General features: G+C 37.0%; 1 protein-coding gene across 1 annotated transcript; it reads right to left on the bottom strand.

The window, feature by feature from the left end:
- Nucleotides 1-7513: 7513 nt before the first annotated feature.
- On the bottom strand, nucleotides 7514-9947 carry LOC120413684 (bystin-like). The gene is made up of 2 exons (XM_039574612.2): nucleotides 9327-9947; nucleotides 7514-9258 (listed from the first exon to the last, which is right to left on the bottom strand). The coding sequence occupies exons 1-2, from the start codon at nucleotides 9386-9388 to the stop codon at nucleotides 9138-9140; spliced, it is 183 nt and encodes a 60-aa protein (XP_039430546.1). The 5' UTR covers nucleotides 9389-9947; the 3' UTR covers nucleotides 7514-9137.
- Between the last annotated feature and the right edge of the window lie 11855 nt (nucleotides 9948-21802).

Here is a 21802-nt window from a genome sequence, read left to right as displayed (position 1 = left end):
TCTTCTCTTTCCTACACACACACTCTCGTCCAATTCCAAATCACGACAGTGTGGTGACAAAAATCTCAACCCGCAGGATTGGCCAGCCAATCACAGGGCTCGCGCTTTGTGCCGCCGACGCTCGTTTTAATTTTGCTCGTTCTCCCATTCCCTCTCCTTCGGTGTCACCAGGCAGCTTGTCCCTTCCCTTTTCTCGTTTGTCACTGTCAATTATTGTCACTCGGCCGAGCTCGCTCCGTCTCCCTTCGGCTTGCTGCTATGTCAAGCTCGTTTTTTGTTTCGCTCACTCGTTTCGTGTGGTGACAAATTGTTTTGAAGTGGTGGAAGCAAAAAAACCTATGACAGGAGGGGGGGAGAGCGAGAAATTACACAGCTGGAACTGGTTTTGTCGCCTGCGTTGACCAAGGGAATGGTGGAAAGAGAGGAATCACAAATCCGTATAAATAATTTCAAGATTTTTCAGGTGTAAACCGAAAACGCGATCAAAAATTAAAGTGGAAGAATAAGGCTTTTAACTGCTTATTTAATTGTCGGTGTACAGGACGCCGCACTGTTTAATCATTTTCTGACGTCCATTCAATTTTGCAGTTCAAACCCAGTCATTGAATTGGAAAAATAAAATCTTTTTCAAATTTTCTTTTGTTGATTTGTGTGCACCTACGTCGAAGAACAAGATTGTTTACTTTTTGCTCTTTGGTCTGACAGTCTTGGTCTGACAGATTTGGTCTGTCAGCTTTATCATGGATTTTGGTCTGATCTAGGCGAGGGATAGGACACAGCACCTTCCTGGCGTTGACAGAGTGAGTGTGTTGCTGTCTCGTTTGCGCGCGATGCAATCAGTGCTTGACGGGAGTGAGTGTAGATCATAGGTGGCGTGGCCAGTTGCGGATAATTGTTCGTACAGCGGGAACCGTGTCGTGTTGTTTTTTGTCATGCGGATTCGAATAACCGGGAATCGGGTCGCGCGGGGGAAAACCGGTGCGGATTTGTACCCTTCGGAGTAGGAAACGGCACGGTGAATAGGGATTTAACGTGGTATTGCCTCAGGGGTTGAGATCACGGGATAATGCGTGCAACTGTGTTTGTATTGGGAATGCAGGGATGGAATGTTCCTGCTATCTGGCTTAGATTCCGGGAACAATGGTACTCGAGTGGTACGATGACATGCCTTGTTGCAGAAACAGTGTTGCCAACTTGCAAAGTAGTATCTGGAGTATTCATCAGATCCAGTTCAAGAAAGCATCAACTCTGTCAACTGTCAATCTTCTGTCAATCTGTCAACTGTCACCAGACACCATCTTTCTGGCATCCCTGCTCTGTCTTCAGAGACAAACGCACTAATCCTGACCCCGGGAGCGTTGTTGTAGAGGACTGCACATCTCCGTCATCCGGTAGCTCCTTATTCGGCAACAACAAAGCGAAGGCGGCTCGGATTGCATCGGAGGGACGAGGGACGATCCCGGGCTAAAACTATTTCGCATGAAATGACGAAACTGCTACCGGCAGCAGCGATGGCGATGGACCGAAAGCAGGAGAAGGACAGACAGTACACCGAGAAGAGGACACGCTACGGCTTGTGCACTTCACAATTCTCTAAAATATTATTGAACCGTGAACTAATAGAAATATTTCCATTCATTCCAGGGAACCGTGGCTTCGCATGCAAGGGGCTTTGTGATGGTCGGGATTGCGCACAAAGCCGACGAGTTATTAACAATTTTTCATTAACACAAAGCCGGGGTCCGGGGATGATGGCGGTCCCGGATTAGTGATTAGAGGGTGAGTGTGCAATATGAGGACACGGTCCCCGGGCTTTACATACCATCTTCGCATCGCTTCTCCTGTTTTTTTTTCAATTTGCTTCTGAACTGCTCTATTTTCCAATCTGCCGTCGATGCCACTTCAATAACCCCCCCTATACGAGAGTTCATGGACAACGCACGCGGAGGATGAGTCTCTCGGATGATGATTGTGATGTCAGGACCGGCTTCGGGAGTGAGATGTTGTTGTTGTTGTTGTTGCTGCTGCTGTTCAACAAGAATATGGCACACGTGGACAAGCGAAAACAAGCACCCTCGAGCGCGGAAGAGTTGGATGGGGTGTTGCGTTGGTCATTGCGGCAGCTGCCACCGCGCGGATTCATATTTCTATCATTTTTAATAACGGATGCAGTTTTGTCCCGGAGGGGGATTGCGAGATAGAGAGCTTGTACCGATTGATTTGTTCGATGGCACTTGGACGGGTGGTACATGATTGGCTATCGGGCGGGTTGTGCGAATCGTAAACCATTGACTCGGCTGAAGGAGGGTTTCAGCGGTGAAGTGTATGGAATAAATTATGATTTAATTGAAAAATGTTCGTTGAGGTTAGTCAAGATATTATGTTGAAAACATTGTTTCGGAATGATTTGAATACTGTTACAGAGTGTTTTTGATAACAAACAATTTTCATTTGAGCTTTGAGCCAAATCACGCTTTGCTCTGCTATGCTATGAGACGCTGATTTTAGCGGATTGCAGACTGGATTTCGTCATGTTAACTGATGATTGTCTAAACCCAAGTTGCCTAGGAATTGATAATTGGGAATAAACCCACTTCAACTGAACCAGTTTCTCCCCACCATGACAGCCGCTCCTATCTCCACCACGCACCAGAAACAAGGATAGGGGATTTGGAAGACGGGAAGTGTTGATGCTCCACTTTTTTAAGGCGACAAGGGAAAATCTCTACGGTGTCCCCAAGTTAGTTTGTGAGCCAAATCACCTCTTTGGATTCCAAAAAAAGGTATTATTTTATTCAACTGAAACCATACCGTGAGAAAAAAGCTACCAACTCTTGCTGAGCACAATTTCGTACACTTAGCCGATACGAGTAACTGCTTAGGACTAAAAGGACATTATTTGAATTTCGGGGTTAAAAGAGATAAAACTGAGTGGCATTTACAGCTTACAAATTTCACTTTGGTATCCAATTGCTCAAGACTTGCACGTTTTAAAAACATTCTTAAAATAAATCGTGATTTGCTGAATCAAATCTCAAGTTTTCTTTAACGAATAATATCGCTCTCAGTGTTTTCACAACAACATTAATTATTAAGATTTTCTTCAAATTTTCACAGGTAAGCAATTGATCAGCAGAAATATCATCTTAACCCACTGGACTTCGAAGAGCTTTGTTCTTTTTTTGTAAGGAATTTCCAATGAACAATTGATAATCAACAATTTAAACCTAACAGACAGTTGAGTAAAAATGTTAAATTAGAAAAAAAAACGTTAGTCAAAACAAAAAAAAAATTAAAAATAATTATTGTCATCATTAAAACTGTACAAATCCTTATTACGAAAAAAAAAATCGGTGCTAAAATAAAGCCTGTCAAAAATCCGCGGAAAGGATTGAGACCAGAAAAGAAAAAAAAAACGGTTAGGAAAAAAGTTGTGTAAAAATTTTGTCTTTAAGGAATATGTTCATTTAAAAAAAATGTCTAAAATCCACCTTCTGTAAGCATTTTTATTACGTTCTCTTATTTACATAGCAATCGATTTCAAAACTTGCATCAAATTTGGAATGTTTCATCTGGATCTGCAAATAATGATGGGAAAATCAAATAAAAAAAATTGAGTTTTAATCTTCAATCAACAATCATAACGTTGGAAAATTTGTAGAAATGCAAAACTTTAGAAAAGAGAGTATGACGGCTTAGGTTAAGGTAAAGTAATTTTTTTTCAACAAACTTTACTGGGTTAAATGGTTGTTTTTCTTTAATCTCACGGTCGAACCCGTTTTTACGATTTTGTGGATTAAAAATTTTGTGATTGAAAATCAGAAGTCAAAATCCTTCAATTTCGCTTCAGAGATATTTCTATTTGAACGAATATTTGTATTTAAACAGTTTCTGAAAGAACCACAAACAGGAAAAAATAAGCTTTTCTGAGTGCGACCCAAATAACGTCAAACATTCAACGGTGCACATCAACCAAAGCTTTTGCACCCAGATTATTGTTACAGTCATTTTATTATCTTCAAAACTGCAGGAACTATCGATTTTATTTTTTATTCATACCCAAAGCTACTAATTTAAAAAAAAATACAACAAAATTCGTCAATTTTTATAATCAAAATATTCCAGGATTGGGTCCGTAAGTTCGACAATTTTGGAATAAGAAGACAACAACTTCCTTGGTTGCTGAGTACCCTCAAATGCGGATATCTCTGCAACGAATAGTCCGATTTTCAATGTCAATAATGAAACATTCGTGATACTTTCTAGTCTTTCAGATCAAATTATTTTTAAATTTTTTAACTTAAGCATTATTTTACAAAATGTGCAAATAGACTTAAAACTGATTTGTTTTAAAAGTAAGGTAAGTTATTTTCAGTTATTTTTTTCATTTATTACCAAATTGTGACATTTTAAATAAGTTGAAAAATAACACATTTTTCGGAAAAAAATACCTAAAAGTACTTGAAACGGTGCACTTTAAAAAAATTTAGAAGTGCCTTTCGAATACATTTGACTTTACATCGAAAAATTAAGTCAACTTTTTTTTCGATCATGATTCTGAGATTTTTCCAATTATTTTTTCGAAAATGCATGAACTTGGACGAATATATGTCTATAGCTTATGTCTAGCTAGACCACATCAGAAGTGCTGCAAAATTTATTTAAAATGGTTTGTACAAAAAAAAATGTTTATTTTTTTTATTTTTAAAATCTGTTTAAATATATTTTTTTAGATAAACGAGAGAAAAAAAATTGATGATTTTTGATTTTTTTTCACACAAATTTCAGCTTTTTCAAAAGAAATAATTAGATCAGTCAGTAGCTTAATTTTGACAACTTACTAAATCTTGGTAGTTGTCGGTATTGAATCTAGTGCAGAATTGCATATTTATTCCAAATATGAGTTAGAATGATAGAATGACTGGCTAGCCCAAATGTTTTGAATTTGATTTGGGCTTCCCGTAAAAATATCAACTGTTCAGAAATATTATCGAAATTCAATCGAAACGGTGACAAATTCAGTTCAAACTGTTTATTACGCATTTCATTGGCAATATATTGCCATTCAGTGGAATTTAGAGTTTTGCAAAATGATGTTTAGATATGATTTATATAAAGTTTCAATAATTATAAAAACTTTTTAACAAGGTTGTTGATACTTTATATTTAATTAATAAATTTTTTTTTCCAGCAAATAACATTACTTTCGTTAAATTTCGAAAAGTGTACAAACATTTTTGTTCGGGTTTTGCTTCATTTTAATAGTATTTGTTATTAAACCTTTTCTGAAAACCATCTATTCTTGAGTTTTTTGTGGCAGAATGTTTGGCGTGAGTATGTGAACAGGTTTTTGTAAAACTAACAATTTTCCGCATGATTCAACATAAAAATTTAAGTATACAAATTTTTATATTTAATATTGTAATTTAACTGGTTAAAACGCATTTCAAATTGATTCGGTTTGGGTTGTTCTAATTAGCAATAAATGTGGCTCAAATTTGAGATTTGAGTTCTATTCAAAAGATCATTTATGTTTTTAATTTATCATCATTATTGAAATATTGATTTTATATACAGTCCAGATTCGATTATCCGAAGGTTTGTATAGGACTTCGGATAATCGAATCACGTAAAAAAACTTGTTTTTTTTTACATTTATTATCAAATTCGAGTTCTGCGTATCTATTTTAGTCAAATTTGAATACAGGGCTGAGCTGTAGGTTAGTCGAGGTTAGTCGTCGACTAACAAGTTCTTTAACAAAAATGTCGCCCTCCTTAAACCATTTGGCGCCCTTAGCAGGGCCCAAGAAAAACTTTGCATTTTGCAAATTTGCTAAGTAATTTTGGTCGCAAAAATTTTTCAACTTCATTTTTCGATGTAAAACCTTTGCATGGCAATTTCTCAGCAGCTAAGGGTCGTATCAACAAAGTCTGAAAAAGCAAAATATAGAGAATTATCTCAGCTTTTCAAAAATATTTTTTTCAAAACTGGGCAAACATGTGCACTAATTATAAAAAATGAAAAACTGTGACTATTTTTAAAAAAGTCACTTAAATATGGCTATAACTTGAAAACGGTGCACTTTATCAAAATTTCACTTAAGTACTTTTTGATTGCAAATTTGATTTTACATCGAAAAATGAAGTTGAAAAATTTTTACGACCAAAATTACGATTTTTTGAAAAAATCAGTATTGATTAAAAAAATCATAACTCGGTCAATGATTTTTTGCACAACCTGAACATTTCTGAAAAGTTGGCATTTTATGTCCTCTAAAACATATAAAAAAATAAAAAAAATTAAAAATAGTGTTTTTTTGTAAATCAAGTTTTAGTGATAAAAAGTTAAATAAAAAAATCACCAATTTTTTTTTACCGTGTATTATTTTTTTCCAGTGTAGTCTGTATCCATACCTACAACTTTGCCCAAGACACCAAATCGATCAAAAAATTCCTTCAAAAGATACAGATTTTTGAATTTTCATACATCATTTTTGTATGGACAGCTGCCAAATTTGTAGGAAAAATTATATGGACAAACTAATGATGCAAAATGGCTTCTTTGGGCATACCGAAGGCACCAAAAAAGTTTCAGTCGGATTAAAAAATACAAAAAAAAAAACGAATGACCGAAATCCTAGAGAACTGCTCTGCTACGTTGCTTGGGTCGCTGTTCGTTTTATGCATCGCTAGCATACAATGACCGGTGTTATGGTATAACTGGGTCTGGCCCAAGGGGGTTGACACATCGAATATTTTCATTCGAATCATTCTGTTCATTCCAGAATTATTCTGGAATGATGCAGGCATGAACATGATTATTTCGATTCTATACTCAATTTTGTTTTCGCGTGTTAGCGATCTGTCATGAAGGAAAAAGTAAACATAAATATTTTGAATATAAGCTCGAACAATCCGTTCCGTTGTCGTTTGCGGCAAGCGGAGGCCCTTGCGGAGGTGTTTCCGCCTCGTGCGGAGTTTGCCGGTGGAGGATTATGTTTTGGAAACAAAATCCAGTGACGAGCAGGGTGGAAGAGGTTGTCGCGGTCGCCACCAGCACTTGGAGGTGGCCCTTGTAAAGGTCTGTCTCGTGGTGAACCGGTCCGACGAGGACCTGCTTCGACACGTGATGGTTGTGTTGCGCGCATCATGCGGCTCCATTGGATTCCAAGTCCGGGAATGCATCAAAAGTACAGCAGTAATACGCGATCAAATTCTTGCTGGTGACACTGCCGTTCTGACAAAAACCATCTTCACCGTTGATCAAGGGAGGGGGGGGGGGGGGGGGGGTTACCCGCCGGAGCCAGCTGGCGTATCTCCCTGGTCTCCGTTTCGAAGCCCCGGAGTACAGCCATCTCGTGTCGCGGGTGGTCCTCGACGGATTGGTTCACCACGAGTCGTCTTCCGCCGCGACCGTTCAGCTCGCCACAAGCTTGTTGTTTACGTCCTCTTCCACCGGCAAATTCCACGAGGTTCATTTCCAGGTGCCTGGTGCGCTTTGGGAGGCGATCAGTTTTAGCAGTTAGCAGCAAAAACATTTTCTTCCCCTCTCAGTTATGGTTTGACTTTCTTTTCTAGCAAGATACGCTCCGGAACCGGCTCTGGAGTGAGTATAATCATCGAGCAGCTGATCGGCAATGTAACAGCGCGCAAGTGACTTCATGCGCACGATCTCGAGATGCGAGTTGTGCAGCTGCTTAAGAAAGCGCTTGCGCTTGGACTTCCGGAACCATGATGTGTTCATCCAGAAGAAGACATCCTTCAACATCGCAAAGACCAAAACAGCCGCTTCCGGTTTAGCGATCATCGTGTCAGCCTTCCTGGTGGTACTTGATGACCACTTGCAAAGTCCTCTTCTCCGACGTAGCCTTTCGGATCACGGCGTGCGTGGCCAGGAAGTTGTGAATAAAAACTTCGAGTTCATCATCCGAGGAGAACGTTGTTGATCAGAATGGTAACCCAACCCGGCTCGCTGAGTGGACTGGGATGCCCTTGGACGAGCCGATAGATTGCGGACGATGACCGCTGTCCAGCTGATCAATGTTGAATATCAATGTCCATTGAGTCCTCAGCTGGAACACCAGAAATCGCTTCCGTAGGTTCCGCTCCAGCAACCCCATCTAAAACTTACAATGCCGATGCGGTTACGTCACCGTGTTGGTTAAAATTAAACCAACTCAATTTAATCAAACTTTATTTAACAATATCATCAAATTACATTACACTGTCCGCCATGTTGTGGCTCTTTCTGTCAACCAGTAATCGTCTATCCCAGAAGGAACACCTCAAACACTGAACTCTGGAAAATCTTGATCAGCTGCTCCCGACGCCGCTTCAGCTCGAGTCTTTTCAATCGCCAAGATCATCCACAGGTACGGATTGCGCACGATTCGCGGAAAGCGCTCGGAAGTCCACCGCGGACGATTTGTTGTTGGATGCTAGAACTCATTGCGGGACAAAGAGTGCATTTCTTCGTGCCTCAGGTTTTATTTTAGTACGCGGCGTTTCGGAGATCATGAAAGAGGGTTAAAGTTGGTTCGTCATCGACGTCCAGGCTCCAGATGGTCAAGCTGTCGATTTTTGCTTTCTTTCGCTGGTCATCCGGTGGCCCCGACTGACCACTCCGAGTACGTGCAGTATGGGACATAACATCAGTCGCTTATGTTCAACAGCACGACGAGGGCGGTGTGGCCCAATACGATGACAGAATCAATCTCCACCGGAACGACCAGCACGCACGTTGAACTCGCCATTGCGTAACTGGTCCTCGAAGTTCTGAGGTGTGCAGTATCGGGATGTTCGTCGAGATTAAAGTGCTGCCTAAGATGATGGCCTCGCGGATCGTTCAATCGCCAGACTCGCGCAGCGGCAGGATAATGACCTTCATGAAGGCGGCCACTTTGAATAAGGCTCACTTGAGCGTCTTGTACAGATAGGAGTTGAGCATGTTGTACTGGGCCAGGTCGTAAAAACGCGCGGCAAATTTTAGAACCGTTGGGAAATGTACTGGGTGAAGCCGGAAATTATTCAATTCCCTTGGAGCATGGTAGCAGCACTTTAGTTGTGTGATTCCGTATAATGCCCACTTCGGTAGCACTTCAGCACGTCCCAGGCGCTTTATACATTTCTAGAATCCATTAGTCGAAATCTTCCATTTTGAGCGAATCGATGTAGGAAAACTGCGTCTGATTTTCCGTTTGCTTTTCGGTGATTTTGTCCATGACGATCTCGGTCGGCATGCACGTCTTGACGCCGTTCCTAAAGGTTCAAAAAAAGTACTTTAATTATTCCATTGTTTCAACTCATATCTCACAAAAATATCACACTTGTTTTGAAACATCTCCCGCTCATCTTTCTCGTTAATCTTCAAAGTCCTGCCCGTCGGCATCAGCCTCCTCGCAAACTCCTCCTCCGACTCGTCCTAGGAATCTCCGCCACCACAGCTCAGTCGCTTCCTTCACTATCAACGGCCCAAACAAGTCCCTCAACCGCTTCCAAGTCTGCTCGTGGATGCGCTGGCTCAACTTCCACCGGAATAACTAGCACGTTGGCCTCGCCGGTACGCAGCTGGTCCACATAGATGCTGTCCAGGGAAATCCGAAATTGAAAGTCAGTTTAAAAAAATCCACTCAACAACCACTGAGCAATTTCAATATTGCCAACCTCGTCTTATGGCCAACACCTGGATTGTGCAGATTCAAGTGAAGGCCAATCCGGCCGTTGCTCTGGATGTCTCCGGCACCGAAACAGTACAGAACAACCGCCGGTTCTGTTGTCCTACCAGGTCCCAATGCTGCAGAGCACCGCAACATGTTTTGGTTTGAAAAGATAAATATTATGACAGTTACACTCTTACCCGCACTTGATCATTTTTGCTAGAATCATCATCGTCATTCCGTTCATTCCAGAATTAACCCAGAATTATTCCAGAATGATCGAGTGTCAACCCCCTTTGTCTGGCCTGTCTTTGAAATATACTTTTTTGTTCGCTGCGATGATTATTTATTGCGGCTGGAGTGGCTAGTTTTTGCCAAATCATTCAAAAAACTTACCTTTAGTAGGGGTGAAATCGGGTCAAAATGTTTTTTTTTTATGGGATTTGCAATATCTCAGGCTTTTCAGTGAAACTTAATTCTGTTAAAGGTTTGTGTAGGAGACATTCTAAATACGTTTGCTGAAAATCTCATATTCCAAGAACAAAACCTGTGTTTGTAGCAGCTATATTTGTTAGGGGTACGTATTTCACCAACAAAGATTTTTCAAAAATTCAACCTTGAGTATACTCTTTTAAAAGGGTCGATTCCTTTGAAAGAGTAACAGTGCTGAGTGACTTGTTTTGATTATTTCTTAGTATTAGAGCATTATTTCAGTTTCAATTTTAAAACGATCCATCAAATTTAAATATATTTTTGGGAAATGTTGGTAAGCTATCTGAAATTTTTCGTATTTTTTTTCAGGTTTTGTGCGGTAGAAGTATTTTTTGTGTAATCCAAAAACGAATAACATATTTCACCCCCCCCCCCCCGCTCATCACTTGGCGCCCCTTGTACAAATATAGGCGCCCTGAACCCGCCAACAGCGACTAACTAGTTCAAAATCGTACAGCTCAGCCCTGTTTGAATAGTTTTATTGCTTATTAAATTACAACATTCGTTTTTTCAATGTTTCATCACCACCATTTTGGCCGCCACCTTGGATTTAAAAATTCTAAATCACTTTAGCGTAGTTTTGGGGTCATATTTAAGCTCGACAATCAAAAATAAGATAGCGAAAAAAATGTGTTAATCCAAAGATTCGATTATCCGAAGTGATATTTTTCCAAGGCTTTCGGAAAATCGAGTCTAGGCTGTACATAAGTTCTTTGTTATAATTCTTATGTTTTTTTTTCATTTCAAATTTTACACTCAGATTTAATTTATTATTTCAAACCATAACGGCTAACATATCGAATAAAACTGCTCAAATCACTGTACCCAGACCATCTCACACGGCATTTTATTATCGTCCATTAGCTTCGAGACGCGCAAGTTAACAAGATCAATCAAATAGACATTATAACACATTTAGCAGGGCTTCCAGCGGCTGGTTGCTGGCTGTGAGTTGTAAAAATGGCTGAATTCAATATCAACCGTTCGCGACGATGCGTGGCAATCGGATCGCGCGTTAGCGTGCTTGCATTTATTAAAAGTGTAGAATTACTGAGTGTTTGGTTGCCTTCGTCTTTGGTGAGCAATGCTTAGGGTGCTCATCGCCAATTTGTATCACAGTTACAACAAAACTAAAAAAAATAAAAATTTGTAAAAAATTCGTCTGTTCTGAATATAATTTTAAAAGAACTACTTTTAGACATGGCCAGCGCCGTTAATGTTCAAAATCACCTATGCTGGCCTAGTAACTTAGTAGTTTCAAGATTTATCTGATCAATCTTTTTCACAGTGTCCCCCCTTCAAAGTCTGTACTATCTTCCCACTTCTGACCATCGCGTTGAGCGCTGTCCGTTGGTGGCCGAACCGATAGACCCTCCCCCTCCCTACCATCCCTTCCCAACTCCCAGCGATCACAGATGCGTGTGACGACGCTGCCCGCGCGTAATGTGTTCAACCGTCATAATTGATGGCTTGTAATTGCGCGCGCGCCCGCGCTACACTTTGCGCACATCGCAGCAAGAATTTGCACTGCCGAACGCCTTGAAGTGCAGTTTCAAGTGCTGCGCTTGTACGACACGGCCCTTGGACAACCCCTCCGAGAGGCGGGGAGACGAGGGGGTCGTAATTAGAGCAGAAAGTTGACATCGAGCGGCGGCGATTTCCATTTTTTTGAATTTTTCCAGTTCTTCAAGAACTGCGCCACCGTCAAACGACGCCTTTTCTTAAGAATTGGTAAGTTGTGTTGGGAACATTCCCACAGGAGGAGTTTAAGAACCGAAAAAGACCCCTCTTTTTTATGGCGACATAAACTCGTCCCACTTCCGCCGACCACACCGGCAAAGCTATGCAAAAACTGTCGATGGGAGAGTTCCCGATGGTCGAGAATAGTTCCTCATTTGAATGGGACAAGGCGCGCGCGTTCACCTGGTTTGGGGAATCGGAAGACATTAGAAGTGAGCGTTATCTTGGGGAATTTATCTTGGCTTATAGCAGAAAAAGACGGCCGGTGACGACGAGCTGTCCGTGGAAAAATGGTCATCGTGGTGGGCCGTTAAATCTGGAGACAGGGAAATAGGGGATTGTTGTGGACAGTATGTATTTTTTTTAAATAATAAAGAACTTGGTGAGATTTTTTAAATGATAGCCAACTAAAATTACTTCCAAATTTAAGATTTTTTTTATTTAATAAAGGAATATCCAAACAAAACATTTAACCTTGAAAACATCAACAATGCTCGCTTATCTGCCCACCATTGAAAAAACGGCTAATATCCACTTTTGGCAAAAACGAGATATTAGCACCAGGTGGTAGAGGATGTTCCAACGCATCTCCTGGAACTTAAATTTCACTGAAATAGTGTTTAGACTTGGCTGCCGATGCGAAAAACCAAACGGCTAATTTGCCACTCTTATGGGAAATTGCCTTGACGGAGATTTTGTGACAAACACTAAAACGCGTTTTTCTCGGAATACTTGATTTGGCATAATAGCCGAATTTTCAATTATGGGCAGTTATGTATTATCATTTTTTTTAATAGGAAACTTTCATAAAAGATTTTTGGTAAAAAAATGTGTAATTTCACATCATAAATTGGTGGGATATGGGGTATATGCAAAAATAAGGAATATTCATCCATCATGTTTTAAAAATTCCAAAATCAAACTTGTTTTACTGTGTACTTATCATGGAATATTAAAATAAATGTCATCTAATTTCGCATCACCTTGACCACTTGACCTAGAATGTTTCGATGAAATCATTTCCGTATTCAATATTTTTCATTTGGTAAACCTATAGAATATCTCCTTAAACATTTATTCTTCGATTTTATTGTATAACCCACCCTTTCCGGTATTCTATACATTTTTCCCAGGTTTCCGAATTAGGCTTTTAAACGAAATTTGACTGAATTAAGAAACAATTACTGAAATTTGCACTAATGAATTTTGAGTATGCTAAAATGTTAACAAATTTTTAGCAAAATTCTTGCATCTGAGTTATTCAATTCTCTAGAATAAAACAAAAAGATATTTATAATTGTTTTTTTTTTTTTATATTTGGATGAAACTTTGTCTATGCATTCCCTATGTCAGTAGAAATCATTGTTCACCATTAGTTTTTTTGTTCCATTTAAGGCTCCATACAACTTTGTGGGTTGGTTATACAAAGTGGGCTTGGGCATATTCGAAAATCTGTTTCTTGACAAGGGTTTTTCTGATCGATTTAGAGTAGGACTTTCCTGAAAAAATCCTGAATTTTTAATTGACAGTTGAGTTTGAGTTGGATTCCTAAAAATATATTTTTGCAATTCCGTCGTGAAACTACTTACTTTTCTTGTCATTCTTGAACGACGAAATAGCCTACTTTTCTGTACTAAAAATAACAGAATCGAATAGCAACACTTTTCAAAATAAATGCTGAAAAGTTCTACTTTTCAGCACTGAAATGGGTGCTGAAAAGTTGAACTTTTCAGCACTTGTTTCGAAAAGTAACACTTTTCAACATTTTTTTGATTTAAACGATTTATTGACAAAATACATGAAAATTTGACTTAAAATTTCACTCAATGTGTGTTTTTCGGATTTGCAAAAAATGTTGTATGGAACTCGTTGCAAAACCTGATTTTTTCAGCACTCTTCGTATTTATCCAACTCGGTGAACCTCGTTGGATAAATGTACGACTCGTGCTGAAAAAATCCTCTTTTTGCAACTTGTTGCATAAACTACTATTATCAATTTCAAATCTTTTTGATATGTTTTAGGGATTTAAAAAGCATCTTTTGCGATAGACTTCTTGAAAAATATGTGAGTTTTGGAAAAAAATACTGTCACACAAAACTTCAAAAATCATTTCTAGATGCAAGATCAAATATGCAATTGAAAAAAGAAACATTAAACAATCCTTAATTTTTTTTTATATTTATTTTTTTCAGAAATGTTTAGTTTTTGCAATTTATTTTTACTTTATAAAAAAAGCTCTCCTGATAAAAAAAAATTTCTTAAAAAAAAAATTTCTTAAAAATTTCCTCTGTTGACTTTGTTGGGTTCTATTATTTTCTATTATTTCGATATTTTAGAATCTTTTCAAAGGGCTTAAATTACTCTTATCGACATTTTCATATGTTGGGTTAGAAAAAGTCGATTGGCGAAAACTTAGAGTATAGCTCAGCAATGTTTTAATTTTATTTTACCAAACTTTTTGAAAATTATACTGTTTATTAAATTCGGGCCTGATAACTGCCAATTCAGTAAAAAAATAATTAGAAATTTCAGGCCATAGAGTTAACTCTCTACAACCAAACCCCGACTCTAGATGGGCTTCGATCTAAAAATTCGCCAAAAATCCATTTTTCAACTAACTGTTGATCTTTAAAAAGCATTGAAGAGAAGAACTCTTAAAAATTTTAGGGGTTGAAAGTTTTATGTGACTTTGCCAGTGTTTTTAAAAAGGTCCTTTTTTTTAGGGGTCAACTTTGGCTGTGTTTTTTACTAACATTTTCTATTTTTTAAGTAAAAGAAGTATGCAGTAATTTTTGTAGTGTCCAAGACTTTACCTCTATGCATTTTTTAACAGTTTAAATGATATTCGTGCCATTCTATAGCAGAAAATCTTAAAAACAAGCAAAAAATTGGAAAAGAGACTGTAACAACATGAAAAAAGGAGGACGAACGAAGTTGACTTTATAGCTGTCGGCCACCATTGCTAGTACCAACCACTAGTGTCTTCCTTTTTATCTACAAGGACTTCGCCGCCCTGGGCTCCTAAGTGTATGAAAGTATGGCACGGAGCGACGGCGCCGAATACCCATATTTACACAAAGAATTTTAGAGCGCCCGCCGCGGGATTCGAACCGGCGACCTCTGGATTGGAGTCCAGTGCGCGGTCCGATTGATCCACACGGGCGGGACAAAAAAAAGGAGGAGGTGGTAGAATAATTCAAATACTATCAAAAACAAACTTAAATTGAAAAAGATGAAAGCAAATTGAAATACTAAAAAATAAAACAAGAAAAACATAAACAATAGAAGTAAAGTTTTTCGTAGAACAAAAGTTGCTTAAAATGATATTATGAGCACGGAAAAATACAAATTTTCGAAATAAAACTGGGCAGTAAGGGGTTAATATTTCAATGAAAAAAGGATTGTAAATGCATCACACACAAGTACAGTTTCTTTTAAAATGTTTTAATCCTGCTTGAAAAATGTTTTTTTAAATGTAATTTATATTTTTTAGAAAATAATATTTTTGTGTTGAGCGTGAGTGAAAGGGGGGAAGGAAAGGGCGGGTTGTCTACATAAACTTTTTAAAATATTAACAACGGTTTTATTTAAATTATTATTTTACATGGATTTGTTCTGTAATAAACAGACTTAATAAACAAAAAAAGGGTAAGTTTTTTATAGACACAGCGACTTTTTGATTTTTAAAATTAGTTTAATTTATAAAACATGATTGAGAAATAAAAGTTAGCACACAAAACTTTATTCCTCAATCATCACACCATAATAATAATATCTAATGAAAGACAATCGATTATGTCTGTTTTGTTTTGAAGCATTGAAGAAATTTTTTGTTTTCTGTTTCATCACTTCCAACTTTGATTTTGAGTTAATAATAATGAAACCTGTTTTTTTAATTTATTGATTTTTAAAACGTTTTTTTTGTTACATTACAGAATTGCTGTTCATTTTAAAAAATATAGTCAATTCTATAATTTTCGATGTACAAGGAACCAGTCAGAAAAAGGAGAATTCTTACATCAGTATGGAAAATTAGAAAATTCGTAACGCTTTGCAATCAACAAACAATTTTAAAACTCCCTGCAAAGAAAAATGTTGTTAGAAATAAGTAGTTTTCAGTGACTGTAGTGATCGTCGATAGGATAGAATTTTGAAATAGTGAAGATCGACAAGCAGAGAGTTGAGTGCAATTTACAAATTAAATTTGTTAATAAATAATAATAACATTTTGACTAGCGGTGTGTAGGATTTCTAATCCATTGGTCATAAGTTCGATTCTAGTAGCGAGATGATAAAGTTTTTAAAAGTTCAAGTGTTTTTTTTGTTTTAAGTGAAGTTTATTTTTTAGTATTTATTATTTTACGAGTGATTTTTTAATCAGCATGCGATGCAAAAATAGTTTAGTATGCATTTTTTAGGTGCTAAGACAGTTTTTAAGCTTAAATTGCTGACCATACTCCCCTAAATCCCGGCGGCGGCGCGTAACAAAGCTAGTCACAGCAACTAAGTACACACAAAAGTACAAAAAACACAGACAATTGTACCTAGACTCAATCCGAAAAGGGGAAGGGAGGGAATTGCTTAAGGTACCACGAAAGAGTCGTTTTGTCATTCCGCGTACGCAGATGCCAGAAACACAATAGATTCTTCCCTCCCCGCCCTCCTCCAAAGCTTCACCCCTCGAGGGGAGTTCAAAGTAAAATTGAAAATATTCAAATTAGCATTTCTCAAAAAAACGAAGAGCCAAACGGCAGTGAGTGACGAACCTCGGTGACTCTGTTTACTTATGTGAAGCAAAAGAGGTTTTAAGCCGGGTGGAGAGACCCCTGGCGATCGTAAAGTCAAGTAATTAAATCCAATTTTATCACCACATCCAGTCCATCAGAGAAGTGGGACTAAAGTGACCACCGTCAGGGGCTGAAGTTATGTCCAAGGAGGGGGGTGAAATTGGTTCCGGCGAGTGGCACAAAAACAAAAGACATCGGGGACCAAAAAGTACCCCCTCTCTCCCCTCTTCTCTTTTAAGTGTCCCTCTAAGCAAAAGTCGCGCAATAAAAGCAGCAAAGAGAGCCACTCTAAGTGCACAGAGTACATACTTTAGCCGCCACCAACCATCACCAACAATTGCGCTACTTTGCCGGAACGTGGACTTTTATGGATCTTTGGGGTTAGGATGAAGGGGGGGTCCATTCATGGTGCTGCGGATCGGTGACCACACCAAATCACGGCCCGCCCGTTCAGACGGCAGCCAAACCAAGTAATGTGGCAGAGTGTGGTGAAATGTCAAACTGCCATCGCGATGTGATGTCCAGCGACCGGATCGGGACCGGATTGTTTTGTGTGTGTGTGTGTGCGGATTTGCTTGCTAAGACTGCTTTGAAAAGATCGAGTCTTGTTGCAGATGGAAAATAGATTTGGATCGTGTGGTGATGAAATATTTTGGCAAACTTTCTACTTTTTGAATTATAAAGTTTTTTTTCAACTTTTGGCAACAAAAAAAAAGTTGAAGGTTGCAAAGTTGTTCTCAAACAAATCAAGAAATCTATTGATTTTTATGAGCCCTTCCATATGAAGTAGATTTTTTCCTTTCAAATTATTGTTTTGTTTTTTTTTCAACTAAATCTGGTTTTATAAGAATAGCATTTTCAAATTCAAATAATACAACAAAGAAAATTTGTTCTAAATCTTCAAGTTTGCGACACATATTGTCTTTCTACTTTTAAAAAATCCTCTATTCAAGTTTTTTTTTCATTTCTTATAAGTCTAAATGATTAAAGATTATTTCCCTCGAATTATGCAAACATATTGGAGTTTTTTTTTCTATTGTGATTTGGATAAACCTTTTTTCTAGGGTTCTCTATTTGTCTTAAAAAAGTATTTGAGAAAAGCTGCAAATATTTCATACAATTTTCTTAAAATTAGTTTTTCTCAGTATCACACAATGAGCCTTCATTTTTCAAAATGAGGGCAAATTAGGTAAAACTGCGAAAAACTATTTTTCAGAATTTTTTATTTACAGCAGTTCCATATGAAAGTTAAAAAAAAGTACTTCGATTTGGCTCAAAATGGAACTGGGGGTTCCCGGGCAGACGGTAATAACAAAATTCATGACATTTCAATAACAAATTCTGTTAAAATAACAGAAAGTGTTATGGAATCTTCCTGAAAAATCCATTTTTGCATAAGAGTTTAATAACAGTTTATCATAACAAAATTTGTTATTGGTCTGATATTGGTTGAAAGCCAAAACAACTTTGGAATAACATTTTTTGTTATGGAAGAATAACTCCAACTGTTATTGTGATGATCGGATTAGTTGTTAAAATAACAAAAAATAATAACAAAGATTTGTTCGAAGAATAACTAAAAATGTTATTAGTCTGTTATTACAATAACAATCCAATAACAAAAAAATCATAACAACGAATAACAAATCTTGTTGAAAATAACATAAAATGTTATTGGCCTAGTATTTTCAAATATCAAAAAATGTTATTCCCAAGTTATTTCCGTCTGCTCGGGTTTCCTGGCCGAAATAAAACAACCCTACGCCGTGTTAGGGTGGTCCGAAAAATTAAAACTTTCGTCGATTTTCACAAAAACCACTTTTTGTAGCGTATTTAAATTAAAAAAAATTGTACTCAAACATTTAAAGGTCTAAAATTGAAAAAAGTAGTTTTTCCCGTTTTTGCCTTTTCTTTTGTCTTTTCGCGTGGTGCCTTGAAAAACCCAGATTTTAAACCTTAACCTCGCCCATTTTTTATAAGTGTTGTAAAATTGTTCGAGGAATCCGTTAAAAATAGTTCTCTTTGGTGCAGACATGTTATGGCAATGTTAGGCAATATTACAACTCCACTACTCCAAACTAACGTGAAATTTTCTGAGGATTTCGAATATGTCTATTGAGACCAAAAATTCCGCTATGCTCAGAAAAAGTTGAATTTTGGAATGTTGAAAATTTGGTAGGTTGAATATTACCTCTTTTTTGAGTAATATTACATAAAAAATGTGGAAAAATGTGAACCTGGGATAAAATTCATCATTTTTTTAGCCACAAAATCTGTCACCATTTCCTGATGAATATTACCATCATTTTTTTTTCTTTGTGGAGGCCTACAGGGCAAAAACTAACATTGTAATAAGTTTGTTTTAGAAAAATCGAAAAACTATGAGAAAAACTGCGATTGGCTAAAAAGTTAATAGCGTAGGCTTATAGTCCATGAAATTCCCTAACTTTTGACCTTTGGGAGTATGGCTGTTGAAGGCTGTTGCAATAAGTTATTAGGGTTTTAAAAAAATCAATTTTCAACAGTAATTTGCAAAAGTTATGAGAAAAAGTCAAGCCAATCCTGAATGTTGTTGTTGTTTATTTTATTAACGTGACTTTAACCTAGAGAGGTCATTCGTCACTTAATCCTGAATGACTATGGCACATTTTGAAGGGCTTCAAACGACCTTTCGAATGCAATTTAGAGAGTTGGAATATATGAAGTTTTACGAAAATACGAGCAGTTTTAAGGTTTTTCATGTTTTCTGGACCTCAAATTTCAATGCTCGTTTGACCCCACTTCCCTTTGTTGTAGAGGGCTCATATTTGGCATGAGTTCATCTCATGTATAGACAAACAGACGCTGAAAGTTTCATCGAAGCACCTCGATACGACCTCTAGAACAAACCGAGCAAAATCTACAAAAACTGCCTCTTAAAAGAAAAAAAGTGAGAAATTTTCTCTGATTTTTGGATATATTTATCAAAGAAGTTTTTCCTTCATTTTTTTAAATTAAAAAAAACTGAAAATTTATCAAAAATTTCAACCGCAAAATGACTTTGCCTTTAAAATGGCGGTTATTATAAAAATGCATTGTAGAACTAAAATCCAAAAAAACCGTTTTTGAGATCCGCTGAAATACGTTTTTTTAAATAATAATAAAATACGTATTTTGGAATTAAATTGATGAAAAGATAGAAAAAATAGATTTTTTTTGTGTTCCTTTCTGTTGGAGCCCTGATCATAACCTAGAAGCATGTCGAAGACACCAAACCAATCAGTTAATTTTTTCTCAAAATACAGATTTTCGAATATTCAGCCTGGAGCGTGTATATATTTTTTTTTTGCTTGTTTGAATACATTTTTGGATTCAAATAAAACCAGTACAACTAATGTTTAGTGTTTGACTCCAAAAATACTTTGTGATTTTTTAGCTTTTGTGAGTCAGATCATAAATCACTTCGTCGCCGTCGTGCTAAATTGAGTTAAGAACGCCATTTTGTGCAGCTAACAATGCCTCACTAGAGCGTCCAACTTCCCGGGGTTAAAAATTTCCCGGGAAACGGGAAATTTTCAGCCAATTTCCCGGGAAATTTTAAATTTATTGAAAATTGTTTTAATTAATATAATGCAACAAAATTGTATAGGACACCAACATTAATGGTTTAAATAAGTGTGAAGATCAATTAACAGCTTGATAGCATGTAAAAAATCATTCAACTACAAGAAAATGTATTTTGGTATTTTTTGATGAGAAATTTTAACTTGCCTCTGTGACCAGTTTATTGAAATGAGAAAAAAAACATGCAGAAATTATGTTTTTCATGACAAATACTGGTTTCAGCTCTTGAACAAATGATAAAGCTTTTTAATGTTGGTTTGACTCTAAACAACCCAATGTTTTCAAATATTTGAAGCAAGCTTTGAATATATTTTTGCATTTTTTGAGAACAAACAATAGAAATAAATTTTTCAATGATTTTTTTTTGAATTATTATGCAACATGATTTAAATTATACGATAGATTAACATCATTCCACAAAAAGACTTCTATTTTTTCACATTTAACCCTCTAACACCTGTGTTGCACCAGTGCTCCATAATTCTTTTACTTCAGATTGTAATTTCATTAGTACTGGTTTGATTTGATCATGGTAAACAAAAACGTAAAAAAATCTCAATTTTAATTTGGAGGTAAGGAGTTAATATTGTTTTGATGAAATAACATCAATCTGTTGAAAGCTTACCTAATTGTAATAATTTAATACTCATTAAGCAAGATCTATTCCCAGTTGCTTAAAAAAATCTGATATCAAAATTTCTGATAATCTGATTAATTATATAAACCAAACAATACATTTAATTGAACAAAATCATGTTGAGTTTGTTCATTTATTATTTTTTCAGAGAAATTTAAAAAAATAGTTCCAAAAATTTAAGAAAATGTATACTTCTGCTTAAATTTAGGGAATTCCCGGGAAATTTGTAAATTTCCCGGGAAACGGGAAATATTTTTTTTCGGGAAATCCCGGGAATTCCCGGGAATTTTTCTCACGGGACGGAAAATTGGACGCTCTATGCCTCACCTTTTGACCTTCACAGATCCCGAAAATTCGATTTCAATCCTGAGATATTCCATAAAAACCGAAAAAACTCCGTACATTGTTATCACTCTACCTATAAAAGAAGTTTCAATCATGTCGTGCTATCTTGTCACTCCCTGAAAATTGATGTAAGTGCGACAACTGGCCAAAGGAATTTCAGGTCAGAACGCGTTTGACGCACGTACAAGTTAGACTACCGTAAACATTTGTTATTATAACTCGGGACTCCAGCAACCGATTTCAACCAAACTTCGGGACAGAATGGTCAGCCTGACAAACCGTGTTTGTTATTGTTTACATTGCGTGCTCTAGCTTTTGTTTATTCAAGGTCAAACATTAAAACGCGTTTTTCTCGGAACGTCAAAATGGCGGGTGCGTCAAGATAGCACGACAGCGTCGACTTGCTGAAAACCAAATAAGTTCGGTGAATTTTTTTATAACTTTTGCTGTTTAACACCGTGAGTTAATGTTAAATAAACTAAGGGAAATAAATTGTTTACTTTATACAGGCATCTTGTTACTTGCGAATAGTTTGGAATAC

This window comes from Culex pipiens, chromosome 3 (assembly GCF_016801865.2).
Source record: "Culex pipiens pallens isolate TS chromosome 3, TS_CPP_V2, whole genome shotgun sequence".
Classification (NCBI taxonomy): Eukaryota; Metazoa; Arthropoda; class Insecta; order Diptera; family Culicidae; genus Culex; species Culex pipiens.
This window is presented reverse-complemented; position numbering and strand designations above follow the sequence as displayed.

Excerpts from the sequence above, each read along its gene's own strand:
- LOC120413684 (XM_039574612.2), bottom strand. The coding sequence starts at position 9,388 with ATGCCGACGGGCAGGACTTTGAAGATTAACGAGAAAGATGAGCGGGAG. Across the intron at positions 9,259-9,326 it reads CGGGAGATGTTTCAAAACAA|GAACGGCGTCAAGACGTGCA; the intron begins GTGTGATATTTT and ends TTGAACCTTTAG.